The sequence below is a fragment of the Saccostrea echinata genome, unplaced genomic scaffold, assembly GCF_033153115.1.
Source record: "Saccostrea echinata isolate AGI-Se365-2 ecotype Australia unplaced genomic scaffold, CSIRO_AGI_Sech_v1 ptg000017l, whole genome shotgun sequence".
Lineage (NCBI taxonomy): Eukaryota > Metazoa > Mollusca > Bivalvia > Ostreida > Ostreidae > Saccostrea > Saccostrea echinata.
Genome location: NW_026889766.1, coordinates 2766214 through 2786037, shown reverse-complemented (window position 1 = coordinate 2786037; position 19824 = coordinate 2766214). Strand labels below are relative to the sequence as shown.

The window sequence follows — 19824 nt, the reverse complement described above, 5'->3', positions numbered from 1 at the left end:
TGTACAGAGGTGTGACTGTTCTGCCGAGCTGTCCTTGCAAAGATTTTTATAGGACAGGCAGGTTATTTGACGTAAATTGAAAGCACCTGAAAATTAGAAGATTCAAACTTTCCTCTTTACCAAACTAATTTGTGTAAGTTTGGTTTAATTTTCAGGATTTTACTCCTCCATGACAACTGATCCTACCTCTGATGTTTTGAGAGTCCGTGTTAGCTCTGCTCCCAATTTGTACTGTTCCGATGGACTTTTGAACTTAATTACTGTTCGTTATGGTCATATTTCAATTCATATTATTTCTTGAGTTGAAACAAATATTGAAAGGTTGTTAACTGACCCAAAAACAGACTGACGTTAAAAGAACATAGAGTCAGATTGAATATGAACCCATTGTGACTAGAAATAGATTTATTTCATTCCTTTCCTCACGAGTTAGAAAGATCTGTACAATTATAATCATCAAGAATATTTCAAGAAGTTAAATGACTTGTTTGATATAACCCACATTCCCAACCTTCCTATTGACAGGACATCGTCGCGCTAGGGAGGGGGGGGGGGGAGAGAAAAAAAGAAGAAGATATATGCATGAGACTGATTTATTTTGATAAATATATAATAAATAATTGTATATACAAAGAAATTTCAATAAAGCTATCTACGTTTTTGAAATAAATATTAGAAAAGCTACTGAAGGACAAGATTCTATATTAATGAAATGATGATTTATTACAAATGGCGAAATGAAAAGACTAATTACTGCTGTTCAGTGCTGGTATATTATACATTATTATACATAGCTCTATTTTACTGATCTCATAAAAAGTCACAAACTAGGAGTTTTACCGCTTGTTAGTTGTTTGACAATTTTGCAATTTTATAACCGTTTCACATTTTATTTTATATTTTGCAGGCAAATATAGGAAGTTAATGAATGATGTAAAAAGATTGATAAATCGAAAACTGAAATCTAATTCTTTTGTCCGGTTGATTCATAAACACACCGGATTGCCGTTTATTGTCAATTTATGGCGATGATAATTTTATCTTTGACAATGAGATGCGTGGATATAATGTCCCGAAAATGATAGACAGTGACTAAAATGATTTATATTTGTGTTCTGTAGAATGCTGTCCCACCGTTGTAAATATGAAGAGTTCGCACATTAATTCTGTCATACTTTTCCACATTCACTTTTCATTCTCAGGCAATACAATTCCTTTCTTGAATGACAAGAGGTGCATTTTTTAATGAATCCTTGAGATATAATTGGGTTTATCGACATTTATCGATTTTATCATTTTCCCACGTTTGTGAAAATGATTAGATTCTTTCGAATAATATAAGAAATTCGGAAGCAATGTATGTGTAGACAGATAATCTTAGTTTCCTCTTAAATCATCTCATGAGAAAGCTGCCATCATCCCTAAGCCCCCTAAACCCCCACCCATCATACCGCCGAGTCCACCGCCCATTAGTGCATTCCCCATCCCCAACCCTCCCATTCCAAGCCCACCCATGCCCATACCACCAAGTCCCCCCATCATGTCACCCATTCCCATGGCCCCAAAACCTCCCATACTGCTCAAACCCCCCATATTTCCCATACCTCCTAATCCACCTAAACTGTTCATCGCACTCAGTCCCCCTAGTCCCATCATACCACCACCTAACATTCCCGCTTCCGCCATATCACCTATCATATCCATCCGCGTGTCCATCATGTCTGAAATCTGATTTTGCATAGATTTTGCTGCTGCCACTGACGACACAGAATTAATGGCTGACGCTGCTCCGGCTGCACTGGCAGCAGCAAGATTTGCTGTCTGTGAAACTGGTGTTGGTAAAGTCTTTTGAACAAGTGCTGTGGATGGAGACTGTATTTGAGGCACCTTTGCAGGCTGTGCACGAGCAACAGGGGCTGATTGAAATATTGTCGGTGTCCTGGGGATATTGTTAAGCAAGGAGGCTGCACTGAAGGAATCTGTAGCTGCAGGAATCATGGGAGGGGTATTTGTTTTACTGGTTTTTCCTGTTCCGGATGTTTTAGTTGTCCTTTTGACTGTGATTTTCACTGAAGCATTCGGCGTTTCCTTACGTGTTTGTCTGATAATATTCTCTTTTAAGCTCTGGTCTCGTGTAGGTGTTTGGAATCCTATTCCACTCTTCATTAATCCTTGCGTCTCAGGAAGCTGGTTTCCTCTGAGAGCATCAAGCCGTCTCTGAAGGCTTTGAATAGCTGCTGTTCGTGTCAATACCTTGGTATTAGACGGTTCTAGAAGATTAAAATAAAAATAACGTGATAATCAAAAAATCACCAGTGTTTTTATCGATTGCATTGACATTTTTTGATACCACGTTCAACATTTGTCTAAAATTAGTATACATTTGCCCTTATAATGAAGGTCCTTATAATGCCCTTTTCACTAATTTTTACACATAAACACAGTAAGTTCAAATAAAGTTTCCTTATTACAGTTTTTGAGTAATTTGAAAAGTTGTATGCTAAAATTTGCATGAATTTTTTTATAGACACTTCCAAATTATTATTACACCTCTTAATAAAATACAGCGATACATTTTTAACGAATTTTTTAATCATCAATGTGAATATATGATATGCGTATTATAATTTGGAAGATTTTTCGAAACGTACATGAGAACTGTGCTCTTGAAGAAGTAAGGTAAATTATTTGAATATTTGTCTAAAATTCAAATACATTATCCATTATAGGAAAACCACAGACATATCTTATTTCGCTGCTCAGTAAGATTTACTTTTTGATGGAGTTAATTCATATAAAATTTCCAAATAACTTTCTATTCATATTTTCAGAAGGAAATGTATAGGTTTAGTTTACCAGATAAAGTGCCGAGCGCTGGCGAAGGAACAATTGCTACCTTTTTTTATACGATCACAAAGCGAGCGCTCTAATGACTGCGCTACCGTGATAGTAATATGACAGATAATTTTTTTTATAGATACTTCCAAATGAATATTACTCTTTTTATGTAAGAAAATACAGCGACACAATTTTAACGACTTTGTGAACCATCAATGTAAATATTTGATATGCAGATTGTAATTTACTGTAGACTCCTAAATATACACGAGGAATAAATTATCGCGTAATTTCGCGAGAAACACCCCTCGCGAAATAAAATTACTCGCTTTTATTTCATTGTGCTAAAATCCATGTAAAATATCTTGATCAACCGTCCACTGGCGAATTATTTTTCTTACGATTTGACGTTAAAACACCATTTCGCGATAATAAGTACTCGCGAAAAATAAGGAATCTACAGTGTGATGTAAAAAATATCTTTCGAAACGTACGTGAAATCTGTGCTCTTGGAGACGACATGGAGTCCAGAAGGGAGGCGATATTTAAGGAGGGAGTTTGAGCGCCCCTCCCGAGCAGGCTGCTGGAATCCATTAGACCTAGTCCGGAACTGCTCAGACCACCTCCCGTCACCAAACCTCCATTCAATCCGCTCCCCAGAGAGGAAGCAGCGAGAGATCCACCTCCAATGTCCATAGTGCTCCCTAACCCTTGTCCGGCCATTTGTTGTAGTTGGTTGTTGATTAAAAGTCGCTCCAGTAATTCTAAGAAATTATATTTTGATTTATTTGGTAAGATAAAAAAAAATGCATTCTTCGGACAAAATTTGTTTTGTATTAAAGTGATAAAAAACAATCTCAAGGGGTAAAAAGGAAAATAAATGTACTTGAATTGTTCATATTCTTTTGTATAATGTATCAAGACATGTATATGTGGTTTTGCTATGTCTCAACAAAATATAATATGATAATGTTATAACTAGTACATACTCTGTCGAAGACCTGCGACACTGCTGCCTGAAATGATAAAGAAGATGGATATAAAAAATTCTGTCAGAGACATTCCATTCAAATTGATATGCTTTCAGTGTAAGTACGTTTTATAATTCTGTGTAAATATCATGAAATAAAACATTAAATACTATTTTCTGACTAGTAGCAATATGCATAAAAAATAAAACACATCATGAAAACGAAACAACATGTAAATAGAATATCAGGTTAATATAAAAGGTAGGGCCTAATTCAAATCTTTTTCAATCATAAAATCAGTATATCTTATGCCTAAGCAAGGATTTTTACTTGGTTTATTGTTATGACGCTATTTGACAATTATGAAGATATAGAGATAGTAGTGAAATCTATACATCTATCTACACTAGAGAAAATCGCTAACGCACCATCATAGAAAATTAATTTTTACCTCTTTAAAAGTCGTTAAAGATGTATCTGAGACATAACTATTTAACCATGATTAAAAGAGCACAAAACTACCAAAACTTTAAAATTTCTTCTTTTCTTGGGGAAGGGGGTTGGGGTAAGGTGGGATGGGGGTGTTGGTGGTGGTGAATAAGTTTCAAAGTCTCCATTCATCATCAGTGGTTAATGAAAGAATTAAATAAAGAATAACAATGGAGATGTGAGTATGAACGTCTACAAAAGTTGCAGAAAGTAGTGAAATTAAAGTCTATGTTTATCGTTTTCTACTTTGATTAGGGAGTAAAGAATTTTAATCATCATAGTTTAACTTTTAATTGCATATTTGAATCGAATTTAAAAAATTACATAATTAAGTTACAAACAAATCTTTTCTGTTTGACTAGCCGGTTACTCGGTCGGAACAAAATTACGATTATCCAGTTATAAAAATTTAACCGATTGCCATTCCTAGTTAAAATACACCAAATATGTCGTGTCCATTTCGCAACAGGTATTGATCACTTCAGGTTTTATCTACTTTCATACATTGATTAATATTATACTTTCATGTAAAATAATTGAATCTGATTCGCCGAGAAACGTTTGTTAAATAACACACTGAATAATGAAGCCATGCCCCCCAGCAAAGCAACAGTCAACACTGCTTGACGACGGGTGATATTCGAAAAAATAGTGACTGCGCAGAATTTATGCGTGCAAAGTTCACTGTTATATGTATTTGTATAAAAGATTCAGTATAATAAATAAATATTGCATTTAGTTGAGTGTAACATTGCGTCTCGGTTGACAATGGTTTTCTTGGGGTGAAAATTTTTAATGTTACACTCAACTACATGCGATATGTATAGATTGTATTTCGTTACGTGTTATGTGATACGTGGGTTTTAGCTTGCATATTTTGATCATTATACACTGTATACAGTCAGGTGTAACCATATTATATGTGTATCAATTTCATGATAACTAACATTATAATAATAATTACAAACTAAAAAGTGTAACACATGATATAGATTTTTTTTTATAACTAACTTATTTCTAAATAAAAGCAAAATCTGCAAATAATTACAGGAATAATATTCTGTTTTTCTATGCATTTTCATTCAATAATACATCTAACTGACTGTACATAAATCGTTATAGCTCGGGGTTTTGTTATTCATAAAATGGAAAAAGGAAGACTTTCCATTGAAAACACTTTTTTATCAGATATAAGTGGTGGGTGGGTCTAATTTTAATGCAATGTAGGTCCAGTTCCCCATGCACTTGCACTTGTTATGGCACATATTCCTTTTGACAGATTTTGACAGTAAAGGGCATGGGAAATACGACATATGATTGATTAGCAATGAATAAAAACATAATTCTACGTATGCCATTTTTGACGTAAAGAATATATCATTTTGTTGCTTGTGTTGCAATGTATGTCTTTAAGGAGAAATCACGTGTAAAGATTTGTTCTTAATTTTACGTAAATAAAACAACTCCTGTTTACAGCTTTTATAAAAATAGACATATTTTTGATACAAAATCTATACTTATAAATTAATAGATTTTGCAAATAAACTCCAAAACGGGTGCACCAGAGTTCTTACTAACTCCTCTATGAATGCACTAGATACAAGATGATGTCCATAAACTATATTCAGATCTCACTCGCATAATAAGTATCGTACATTAAATTAAAAGTCTACTTTCATTTTCTATAAACAGCCATGAAATAGCAAAAATGTGAGTAAGGTGGCGGTTCCAATTGGCGGATCTAAGTTACTGGCAATTTAATAAAACTGACAACAAGCAATCGTTTATTTATTTCATAAATGTCATCACTGAATTATTCAATCAAAACTTGATTTAAATGATATAAAAGAATTAAGTTATGATAACCGATTCAAAAGGGAAATGTACAAATTATTTTCGTAATTCACCGATCATAATATTGACGGAAACTTCTAGAGCATCACATAGCATCGAGCCCGATGTTATAGCTGCAGGAACATAAAAAAAAATAAAAACTTTTGTGTGAATGGTCATCGAAATTATGGTAAATCATAGATAACACTATAAGTTGTGAATATATTTATATGTCGAATGATCGACTATAAGTAGGTTTTCCTAATGTAAAATCTGTATATTCCTCTATGAGAGCATAGTGGCAACGAACCTGAAGTACAATTTGTACTTCGTAATAAATTTGCTTACATGAAAAGAGAAAATTGAATAAGGTATTGTTCAAATACAATTAAAGCTGTTAAAATTTTGTGATTTAATAACACATTTCAGTTTTTTTTTTCCTGAATACAGTCTTTTGTATCAAATACTTGGCCTGGCGTTAAAACGTAATGTTTACAAAAAAAAAAAAAAAAGAAAAAAGAAAAAGGAAAAAGAAATCAATTCATCATTAAAATGTGCATATTCGATTCTTTTTCATTTGACGGAAATGAAATATGGGCATTCGAAGTACAATATTCATAACATAGTATAGCAGGTTTCACAATATACGTCAATTACTGAAATTGTTATTTTTCAAGTTTTTACGAAGGGGGGGGGGGGTAGGCTGTCAGTAGACAGGCGCGGATCCAGGATTTTTTTCCAAGGAGGGGGGGGGGGGGTTTCCACTCCAGTCAAAAAAAAATTCCAACCGAAAAAATTCTTGGCAAGCACAAAAAACAAAAAACGAACGTAAAACTCATATCCAAAAAACACCTATTTCGTGGTGGTGATGGTAGGGTCCACGTTTTCTGGGGGGGGGGTCATTTTTTATTTGCTTCAGTATATACTTTAAAATAACTCTGGAAATTCCAGGGTGGTCCGGAACCCCCCCCCCCCTCTTGATCCGTGCATGGTAAAAAATTACAAAATATATTATAGGAATTTTTCTGCCGGTAGTGGTATAAATTCAAATCCCCGCGCTTGCGCGGGATTTCATCTAGAGTATTATAATGTAAAAGGTAAAGATAATGAACAGTGATCCATCTCAAAAAATCCACAAACATTACAAATATGTTTAGAGGGCATAAAACACGGACCCCTGGAAATTCCAGAGGTGGGATCAGGTGCCTAGGAGGAGTAAGCATCCCCTGCTGACCGGTCACACCTGCCGTGAGCCCTATCAATTTTTTTCCTGAAGACATTTGATATATTTTCAATAATCAAAACAACACGACTTATTCTACACTTCATTTGTATTTCATGTTGATTTCTGGAAAAAAAAATTATAATCCCTCTCATTTGGAATACTTCAAATTATGTAATACTCATTCAACACATTTCTTTCAATATATTCAAATATTAAAATGAACAGAGCGACACTTAGGGATCACTTTTCCCGGCTTCTGTCTGTCCGTCTGTCATATCTTATATCTCGACAACTGAAAGAAGTATGTGATATTTTAGTCCAGTCAAATTGTCATAAACCTTAAACAAATTGCAACAGAATTTTTTTCTTTATTTATAATTAGTAAATTGTATTATAATCAACATATAAAAACTCTAGAAAAATATATAAAGGCGAAAGATGTGTTTTTCAGAAATAAATATTTACTGGTCTGATAAAATATGTATTGCAGAAATGTGCTACCATATGCACCAAGGGAGACAATTTTAACCACTGTAAACAAACCACTTTTCTTCTTAAAGAAGCATAATAAAATTTATAATTCATTTTGTATACATGCTTTGGTTTAAATTTCACCAATGCACTGGAGATATAAGATCTGAGAATCTTATATATGTCTAAACTTAACGATATATTGTTGAAACCTTAGTATATACTACATTATCTGCATCACAATTTTTAAGCATGTAGGAACCTTTCTTTCAAATATTAGGTCTATGAATCACAAAAAATTATATATTAATCATGTATTTCTGTAAAAATTCAATCTTCCAATTAATAATAACTCGTGCACATATATAAATTAGTGTTTACTTCTCTTTTATTAGATATTGGAAACGTTAGGGGAAATATTCTATGGAAAGTTGTCAGTGGTATTTTTGCAACATAAAAATATTTGATTACCTACAGTTGTAAAAGTTATATTTTGGTGTATGACCTTGTTTAAAGATTTTTTTTTCTTTAGAATGTTGATTATATTAGTGAGATCTACTTTACTATTTCCAAAAAAAAAAAAATAGATTAGGCCATCTTGGAAAAAAATTTTGGTTGCCCTCTTCCGACTGACTGACTAAAAATGGTCCGACTCAAAACTTTTTTGTTTTTACATTCCAGGACATCATATTTTTTTTCTTTTTATTCCTCTTATCCTGTCAACAAATATGTTGAAATTGTCTAGAAAAAAAAAGAAGATTTTCTTACCTACCTGCCGATTTAATAATTTTACCCTGAATCAGGAGAGGGCAAACAAACAATACTTTAATGATGGCCTTATTCATATTTTTTTTTTGGGGGGGGGAGGTGCATAATCACTATAATTATGCTTATTATGTATAGTATATTTTATTGTAATTTGTAAACATATTTCTTAAACATTATATTTGTGTCACTTTGATTCAGATTTCGCTTCTAGTTTCTATTTAACATAACCCCGGAGCCAAGTAGGGTCACACGAGGGCCGGGATCTAAATTTACAGGAAGTCTTTGAAATAAGCGGCGTTGTGGAATATTTGTATTTTTTAAACACATCCAATTATGTAATAGATTTGTGCATTTCAGCTTTTTAAAAACTACACAACATTATCGACTTATTTTCCAAGTAGCATCCCAAATACACCTGCATATATATAAGAAAAGTTTTGTAAAAATACTATTTTCCTATCACGAAAAATGAAATTTATCACTTAAAAGAGCATAGAAAATGATCAGATAGGTAATTTAATTGTCATAAAAATGACTCTAGATCTAAGCCTCTATAAGCAGCGCTTGTGAAGATTGGTTGATTGTATGTTGTTTTACGCCCGGTTCAAGAACTTTTCACTTATATAGAAACGTCACCATAATTATATCGGCAAAGTGCTTGAAATTTAGACCTTTACACGGCGCTTAGGGCTATTGAGCAGTGAGGGTTCTTTATCATGCTAACGCCTACATGTACCGTGATATGGGGCCTTTAATGGGGTTTTTAAAGTCTCATCCTAAAGACCTGCAACGTTTACTTCAAAGTGCCGAGAGCTTAAATGATGTGATACCTCCCCCCCCCCCCTCCGAAACACACACACAAATTACAAAATAAATCCAAAGGAGATATAAAAACTATCAATGAACATTATATTGAATACAAAAAGAAGCAATTTGAATATATACTATTGAGGTTGACATTTAGGTGAAGAACCAGTTCCAGTTTCAAGATTATCATTCATTTATTTTTTAGGTATTCTGTGGCACCTTCAATGGATTTTTACGATATTACTTTTTATTATATCTTTTAATTAACCTTTCAGATAAAAGCAATGGGGAAAACTGACTTTTAAGATTTCGTTCAAGTGATACGTATCCATAGATATAACGTATTTCAGATGAATGTCCTAAGCATGCATTGCTTTAAAGGGAGATTTGTCGGGAAGGGGGGGACTGACCCCCTCCCCCTGAGATTTTCAAGAGTTAAAAGGTTATATGTAAAAGTAACAAAAACATGTCTATGAACCCATTTCCCCAGGACACTTATTAAAATGGCAACAAGTCATGTGCATTATGAACCCATTCCCCGGGACACTTATTTAAAAGGCAAGAAGTCGTGTGCATTATGAAAAGAGACCCCCTTCCTCCCTTCTCCTCTGAAAAGGTTTTTTAAGTTTGAGGCAATTAATTTTATTTATTTTCATTTCCTTTTACTTATTTGTTTATTTATTTATTTATATTTGCTTGTCAGAAAACTTCCGAGACTTGACATCTGTGATATTTAATATGAACCCTCCCCCTCCACCCCCCACCCCTGAAAAAAATTCCTGGGATGAGTGCTTAATTGTCCCCTATATATAATTTAAAAAAAAATTATTTTAACTAATAAAACTTGTCATTCCTACTATGGCTACATATTCTTTATCCCTACACAAAGCCATACTGAGGAATTGGAATAGTTTTATTTTTCAATTATGTCCGTTGCCATGGAAACAGGAATTCATAACAATTAATGAAATAATTACCAGTTTCAGTGTGCAGGATTCATTTCTGCATGACCTATCAAGAAAATTTAAGATCATATAGATGGCAAAACTATTTTTATGCATATATAGAGTGTCTTTTTAAACAGTGATTTATCGGCATTTTTGAACAAAAATCGGGTTTTTTGAAAACTGAAAAAAGTGATGTTTGGACAAATATATTTTTCTAGAGTTTTGATATATCAAAAGGCACATTATAAATAACAAAATTCTACTGGAATAATTTCTGTTGCAATTTGTTTAAGGTTAGGGTGTTTTAGGACTAATTTGACTGGACTATTTTGCACATATATTGCTTTGCACTATGCCTTTTGTAAATTACCATGGTTACCGATCTCGTCAGCATTGACCTTTGACCTACTTATCAAAATAGTACATAGTGCCGATATACAGCATATTTTTGACATTTAAAAGGTAAGTCTATGATATTTAGCATGTACCTGTTTGTCCTAAAACTTTTTGAAAAAACCCAGCTATAAGATTAAAATTCAAAGAACATGTCCGTTTTCCCCCTAGGCTTTCTACATTAAACTAATAAGGGTATATTACACTAGATTTGTTTTACGCCAGAGTTACACATATATAACCCTTATTCTAAATATCTAATATACAGACATCTTTGTTATTTCTACAGGAAATTCATCTACATATACACTGCTACTGCTACTGAAAATAACCTTCTGTTGCTAATTCAGTCATCAAGTCTTGTGTTGGCATTTGGAAGTGCAATGTGCTGGGAAAGGAATCTGTATAAAATCAAACTTATAATGTTATATGATTTCTCAGTACTCTGAATTGCCAAATATACTCGATGATTTAGACGAATTCAATGTACATTAAATTGCTTTTCATATAAAGATTTGTGATTTTATTAAAATTTACCTGAAATAAGAGCTGTTGTTTCATGATCATTTTGTTACTTTTTACATTTTCACAACTTGATAAAATTGAAACTTAGATTTTTTAAGTCATTTTACATTTGAAATTTGTCTTAGCTCTTTGGTTAGGGCTTGTGATCTCTAGGATATATGGCTTTAGAATAAATTAAAGACATATAAACAGCGATTTTGGTCTTCTTTCATTTAAGTTTTATGTGATCGCAACAATAAGAAGTATTCAATGTTAGTATGATTATCAACAAGATCCCACAAACTGCAATATTCCAATAATCATTTAAACACCTTTTTTATCTGAATAGTTGGAGCAACATACAATGTTTATAAACCCCTCTCCATTTTCTTTTATTTCATCTGGCATGAACATGTTAGTGCCAAAAGTAATTTCATGTTCATGAATCATACATTCCTAATAAATTGTTTCTCCTTTGGAATTTTTAATCGATGTAAGTGTTATAAATAATAGTTAAATTGCAAATAAAAACACCGTTATAGGAACTATAAATAGGAAATTATCATGCATTATATTCTTAACGCATTTGTCAGAAAGGTGGACAAATAATTGGAGTGCATGAAATAGTACAACAAACTAATCAAATAATAACGCACGTCCCACGAAACCCTTGTGAAACACTAATTAAGTAGGAAAACAACTCAATACTTCAGTAGTTTATGGATATATGGGGACATTTACTGTTAATTTGTTATTGTTTGGTTATAGTTTTAGTAGATGTAATAACCAGAAAATTACTGACGTAATTGAAATGTAAACAACCTGGAGAACGTAAATAGGGAGATATTCTTCAAACAAGGAATTGCTTTCTTTTTTTGGTGTTTTACGGGAAATGACCGTTGCAATATGACCGAAAAGTTAAACTGTACAAGAACTTAGACTCTTTTTTTTAAATATTAATAAAGGGTGATATAAAATAGGCAATGAATGATGGCAGAAAAGTTACACTGTACAATAATTAATCTTTTTTAATATTCATATAAAGTGAGATAAAATACGCAATAAATGATGGCAGATAAGTCATGATGTACAAGAACTTAAATATTAATATAAGGTGAGGTAAAATACGCAATGTGTTGTTCATGGAGCCATATGTTACATCGATGAAAGAACTATAAAACAGTTACACCTTAACATTTATTTCATACTTGGAATTACTTCTCGGGAAAATGCCATTAAAAATTGGATATAGCTATGGTCAAAAAGTAAACATTGTAAACATATGGTTTTCGTAAAATTGGATAATGGAGAAAATATTAAATGGATGTAAATATATGATGAAATGATAGTATATATACATATTTTGAAGGAGTTTTCATTGCATAATACAAATGTACGTACATGCACTTCTACGAGAAAAGGCAGAAAGCAGAGGAGTAATTAAAGAACTGGAACAAATTGCTGACTTTAGAAAAGTACATTCTGTGGTGATAGAAGAACTGACAGACCTTTCTATCACTATTCAGGAATTGATTAATTGACATAAATATTATCATATCGGCCACAGTCATTCAGATAATTGCCCTTATAGGCACATAACTAGTCATATCTGTAAGATGGAATAGGATTTATCGATGGACTTATACTTGTTTCAAGTGTTCTCCAAACATATTTGATGCAACGCATTTAAACTTTTGAAGATTTGTTGTAGTAATTAATTTTTCTTTAAAATTTTGGTTTATAATAAGGTAATAATATTCATTCAGATTGATTTGTCGTTAAGTTCTGTATATATATGATTAGTTTCTATAGAAGTAAATGCGAGATCTAACATCCCCATATAATAGTACATAATAATTTGATTTAGTTAAAGTTGAGTTTTCTTTAGATGTCTTTTTCTTCAGAAAAATGAAACAATGTAATCTTTACAGTTACGGTATATTAATGATACTGTTTATAATGTTAATACTGTTTATAATGTTAATACTGTTTATAATGTTAATACTGTTTATAATGTTAATACTGTTTATAATGTTAATACTGTTTATAATGTTAATACTGTTTATAATGTTAATACTGTTTATAATGTTAATACTGTTTATAATGTTAATACTGTTTATAATGTTAATACTGTTTATAATGTCAATACTGTTTATAATGTTAATACTGTTTATAATGTTAATACTGTTTATAATGTTAATACTGTTTATAATGTCAATACTGTTTATAATGTTAATACTGTTTATAATGTTAATACTGTTTATAATGTTAATACTGTTTATAATGTCAATACTGTTTATAATGTTAATACTGTTTATAATGTTAATACTGTTTATAATGTTAATACTGTTTATAATGTCAATACTGTTTATAATGTTAATACTGTTTATAATGTTAATACTGTTTATAATGTTAATACTGTTTATAATGTCAATACTGTTTATAATGTTAATACTGTTTATAATGTTAATACTGTTTATAATGTCAATACTGTTTATAATGTTAATACTGTTTATAATGTTAATACTGTTTATAATGTTAATACTGTTTATAATGTCAATACTGTTTATAATGTTAATACTGTTTATAATGTTAATACTGTTTATAATGTTAATACTGTTTATAATGTCAATACTGTTTATAATGTTAATACTGTTTATAATGTTAATACTGTTTATAATGTTAATACTGTTTATAATGTCAATACTGTTTATAATGTTAATACTGTTTATAATGTTAATACTGTTTATAATGTTAATACTGTTTATAATGTTAATACTGTTTATAATGTCAATACTGTTTATAATGTTAATACTGTTTATAATGTCAATACTGTTTATAATGTTAATACTGTTTATAATGTCAATACTGTTTATAATGTCAATACTGTTTATAATGTTAATACTGTTTATAATGTTAATACTGTTTATAATGTTAATACTGTTTATAATGTTAATACTGTTTATAATGTTAATACTGTTTATAATGTTAATACTGTTTATAATGTCAATACTGTTTATAATGTCAATACTGTTTATAATGTTAATACTGTTTATAATGTTAATACTGTTTATAATGTCAATACTGTTTATAATGTCAATACTGTTTATAATGTTAATACTGTTTATAATGTTAATACTGTTTATAATGTTAATACTGTTTATAATGTCAATACTGTTTATAATGTTAATACTGTTTATAATGTCAATACTGTTTATAATGTTAATACTGTTTATAATGTCAATACTGTTTATAATGTCAATACTGTTTATAATGTTAATACTGTTTATAATGTTAATACTGTTTATAATGTCAATACTGTTTATAATGTCAATACTGTTTATAATGTTAATACTGTTTATAATGTTAATACTGTTTATAATGTTAATACTGTTTATAATGTCAATACTGTTTATAATGTCAATACTGTTTATAATGTCAATACTGTTTATAATGTCAATACTGTTTATAATGTCAATACTGTTTATAATGTCAATACTGTTTATAATGTTAATACTGTTTATAATGTCAATACTGTTTATAATGTCAATACTGTTTATAATGTCAATACTGTTTATAATGTCAATACTGTTTATAATGTCAATACTGTTTATAATGTCAATACTGTTTATAATGTCAATACTGTTTATAATGTCAATACTGTTTATAATGTCAATACTGTTTATAATGTCAATACTGTTTATAATGTCAATTCTCCGTACAATATGTGATTATATACCAGTAATTTTGCTATCTATCATTATTAATCATTCAACTCCACGACTTAAGTAATAATATTGAAGGTATAAAACGTCTTGAGAACCATATTTTCAATACATGTATTGCTACGTTCTATTCTACAACACAGAACAACTATGAAGGCATTGAAATAGATGTTTGGTTTCAGAAAGTAGTATATATATATATATATATATATATATATATATATATATATATAGTGGGTTTACAAGTCAATCATCTACTGATAGATATATGCTATTGATATATATGGAAAGCTATGGAAAAGGCACCTGGCGAATTTCCAGATAAAAGATCGTGTCCAAGGGGTACAATGACCCCCGAGGAAGGAAATTTCACTGCAATAATTAAAAAAAGCATATTGCTTCAGTTATCTTTTTAGAAAAAGCAACAAAAACTAGTGCAAATTATAACGGGTACCAATACATATGTTCCCCAAACACTCTCACATATGATGTTCATTCCTTACGAGCTTTATTTGATTTGGATTTTTTTTGTATTATAGATAAATACTTTATATTTTCCAATGTATTTTATCGGAAAACAACGCTGTTATAGCTTTACGAGCATTAGCCAATCAGATTTCAGGGCGTGTTTATCGACCATTTTTCCCCATATTTCTTAGATATATCCTCTTATAGCCTCTCATTATACATACCTATGTTTTAAATTTCAATGTATTTTGTTGAAAAGAACTAGAGTTACGGCCGTTACAGTAGTAAAGAATCAGAATTAGACAAACGTGCAATGTATGCCCTTGCTTTCAGTTTTGATAGTTCCAAAATGTAGAACACTTTATACATATCTATACTCTAAATTTAGTAATGATTTTTTTTTTTTAAATTACAAAAAAGTTTGTCCGTTTAAAGTTTCAGTCAGTTTTTAAGAGTTTTCGTATATATCATAATCATGTAGTAGAAATTTTTTATATATACCTAAATTTTAAATTCTTATTATTTAGTCGTAAATCAAGAGAGTTATAGAAATATTTGAATCATCCAACCAGAGCAAAGCACACGTGCTTATTCAACTAGTCATTGTGTCTAGACATTATTTATATCTTTATATACTACATTTCAAAACATTTCGTTCAAAAAATTTGTCAAATAAAGCTGTTTCAGTTATATGTTATTTCACTCATTGCAGGCACACTCGCGTGTATGTATGTGCCTCGATCAGGACATATACATAGGATGCCTATTAACCCTAAAAAGTTTTCATCTCAATCGGATGAGTAGTTTTCGAGAGCACTCGCAGACAAAACAGTACCGGAGAAGAAAGAAGAAACAAAGTAAAAACAGTATGTTCGCAAACTTCATTTGGGGAACACAATTAGCCAAGTAGAGATTTAATAGAGATTCCATAAAGATTAAGTATAGATTTATTATATATTTATATGGAATCGTAGATATTCGGAATTTATTTATTATAAATTCAGTATTGAATTATAGTTTCAATTTAAATTAAGTAAGATAAAGCTTGTTGAAGTAGTTTACTTACGTTGTCCATATACACAGCCTGTAATTAGACATAAAAACAAATATATAGAATATTCGTTCAATGATAATTGATTTTGTCATTTGATTGCTTACTTATTATCATTTAGGATATCTCACTACAACAATTTAGATCAACTGTCAACTAGTTTTATCTAGTACTGTTTATATTTTATGTTGTAGAGAAAATCAATCTATTGTCTCTTTACATTTTAAAAGAATAAGGTAATTTTAGTTTCTGTAAGAGGAAGCTATATTTAAGGGGGGATGACTTTCTGTTACAAGGGAGATTACTCTTACATTAATCATTAACTGTCCTTTAAATATGTTTATCTTCAATAGTAATTTGTTTTGCATCTTTTGTCAGTATAGTGTACACTCTTTCCTTTGCTTTTATACTTTGTATAATCGTATATGTGTAACAAAATTATCAGAGTTGAAAAAAGGTCCTGTTTTTTAGTAATCATAGAGATCCTTCACTCCCTAAAATTGACATAAACGTATATTTTTGTATGACCTGAATATTGGAAACAACAATCTTTTACTGTTAAAAATAAAGAGATATGCAACATCAACAACTGAAAAGATACAAGCAAAATATTCTGTTTAAAATCTTTGCTCTATTCCACTTAGACATTCTCTTTGTATTTCTTCAAAAGATTTGCACAGAAGCAATTTTAAACGCAAACATCAATAGAACTACATTATCTTCTCTGTTTCCTATTGATTTTACATCTTGCATTTTTTTTTACTCAGCAAATAAGAACTGACATTATCTGCAGCATTAGTCTTCGTTAAGATCTTAAGATATAATTAATATAATTAGGATTTTAGATGATAGAAATTAAATCCATTTCACATGTATGACAATATGCAAGGTTGATATTACATTAAAATCGTCTAATCTTTACAAAGATAAACTGTCAGCATACATTCAAAATATCACACGTCCAGACAACATAATGATGTTTCAGAATACCCTACGGTGCCAAATGCCTTAGGGACAAATTCACAACTATGGTGATGATATGAAAATGACGTGTCTGTTAGAACATAAATCTCATTTCTTAAGTGTTATGCTTGTAAGTAATAATGGCAATTGTCTCGATAATTTGTAAAGCTCAGATTTATGCTTTATTGATGTGAGAAGGGATAAAATGGAGATTTAGAGCTAATGCCCAAATTTATTTCATTATTTATGATAAGGTATTCCTTCTGAAATCGACCGTCGGAGAAAAGAAATGAATTGTTCATAGTAAAGATTTCCAATTACATGTACTTTAACAATTGAAAGAATATGATGCTTTGAAAGTACCTTTTAAAACATATAAAAAAAACACTGAGGAAGGAATAAAAAATATGATATCAGAGTCATGAAATTTTTTATATATTAAAAATTAGAGGAAGAAAATTCAAACATCCTAACGTTAATATAAAATAAGGTTTAGTGATAAAATTAACCAAGCTTCTCTTAAAATGCATAGTCTTAATTTAGAATCCCAAGTAAAGTTATCTGTCCATAAAATTTTTAGCATCTGAACATGCAGTGCTGACGTACGATTGTCGAGTCATTATAAAGAATAAGTAAATGTGAATATTTTACAGGTATCTAAGGACATTTATGTATATCTCAATGTTCAGTGATGATTTAATGCGATCTTTATTGATTATTTTATACGGTTGGAATAATAATGAATAATAATGAATGTATAAATAATAAAGATAAGATAAAACCAATCCCTGGAGAGCCTTTTGGGCGACAGGAATGCAGATTGTGAAAACATTCACTGGGCTTGAAAACATATTGTTAAATGGGTTTGTAGTTGGCAAATTTACCCAAAATGGAATATTTGTGCATTTTCGTAATAGGTATAAAGTAATAGTGGTCTGACTCTATGTGGTGATATCACGTGGACCTAAAGAAAATGCCAAAGATTTTTTCTGTACTGGAAAATTGAAGATGACTAAAAATGAATTGGAATATTGTAAAGACATAAAATTTGATTTCATGAAAAGAAAGCGATCTGCATTGAAATTCTTAGATTAACTTTTCTCATCTTTATTCAAGTTATTGAAAACAAAGTTTTTATTCAAAGCCTTAAGGACAGACGACACGTTCCTCAATAATATATAATTTTTTCCAATATCTTGTCATTGAAGTATTGCTATTTTAAAATGTTAACTAAAAAAGATCGAGGTACCTTTCCAGGCATTTGTGCAAGCAAGATATCATATAATGGTGTTTCCTATGTTATCCTTTTGCATACTTATCAAAGGCTATATTTTTCATTTCATCATTATGTAATTAAAATTTATATGATTGGGTTTAAATAATTGATTTTACTGACCGATCAGATTAATACAATGTACACATGTTAAACAAAAAATATCCTACTAGTATTAGAGATGAGAGATGAAGAAGCGGGAGTATTATTTAATACTCAAAGGAAAACATATGATGGTGACAGAAAAAAAAACATGCTTTTTTTTTTTTTTTTTTTTTTTTTTTTTTTTTTTTTTTTTTTTTGTAAATTAGCGCAATTGATTTATCGCTTTACCATTAAGTTTTCCAATTTTTTATCCATAATATTATTATTATATATTACATAAAAAGTAAATACCGAAATTTGAATTTCTAAAATTCAAAAACCTAACAATATATGTCATTACTATCAGAATAAATCAAATAATTGCACCAGACAAAATGATTTTACTTGAATAACAAAATCATATTAGGTCACTTAAAATATCATTTTATAGACTTATATAATGCAAAGCTTTAAACCAAAGAAATAAGAAATTGCATGGTGTTCTTAAAAAAGATAATTCAAATTTTGTCGTTTTATATAGCGGATGGTTACATAAATGTTACTTTTTAAAATAAACATTATTTTACCTATCAGCAGGCTCCAGAAAATGATGCATTTAACAAGTTCCAACATGGCACAGTGTACTGAGATGGACAAACCGAATGTTAGGCGTCATCAGAAGCTTGTGAACTCCTCCTGTGTAAGACGTGGGTCCCCTAACAGCTAGGTATTGACAGGAGAGTCCATTGTCAGGATACACTGCACGAGATTGCCCCCGGGCCACACGACAGAGCAGTGTGCATGACCAATTATCAGTGATACATGTTAGAGGTTTTTTGTGTCCGACACATTACGTGAGATGATAAATGGTTTATTAACGATGAGAAAAAAGGTTTATGCTAGAGTGTAATTTTTTTTCATAAATAACAGAAATGTATATTATCCTTTTTTGTCAAGACACTTTAAATGTAAAGGGCAGGATTAAACTTGAAAGGGGTTTAATTAATAAATTAA

At 30.5% G+C, this 19824-nt stretch overlaps 1 protein-coding gene across 1 annotated transcript; it reads right to left on the bottom strand.

Moving 5' to 3' along the window:
- Positions 1-1398: 1398 nt before the first annotated feature.
- Positions 1399-19523, bottom strand: LOC133189321 (glycine, alanine and asparagine-rich protein-like). Its single transcript, XM_061324713.1, has 7 exons — positions 19398-19523; positions 16506-16523; positions 15278-15343; positions 11075-11143; positions 3828-3854; positions 3333-3602; positions 1399-2270 (listed from the first exon to the last, which is right to left on the bottom strand). The coding sequence occupies exons 1-7, from the start codon at positions 19441-19443 to the stop codon at positions 1399-1401; spliced, it is 1368 nt and encodes a 455-aa protein (XP_061180697.1). The 5' UTR covers positions 19444-19523.
- Between the last annotated feature and the right edge of the window lie 301 nt (positions 19524-19824).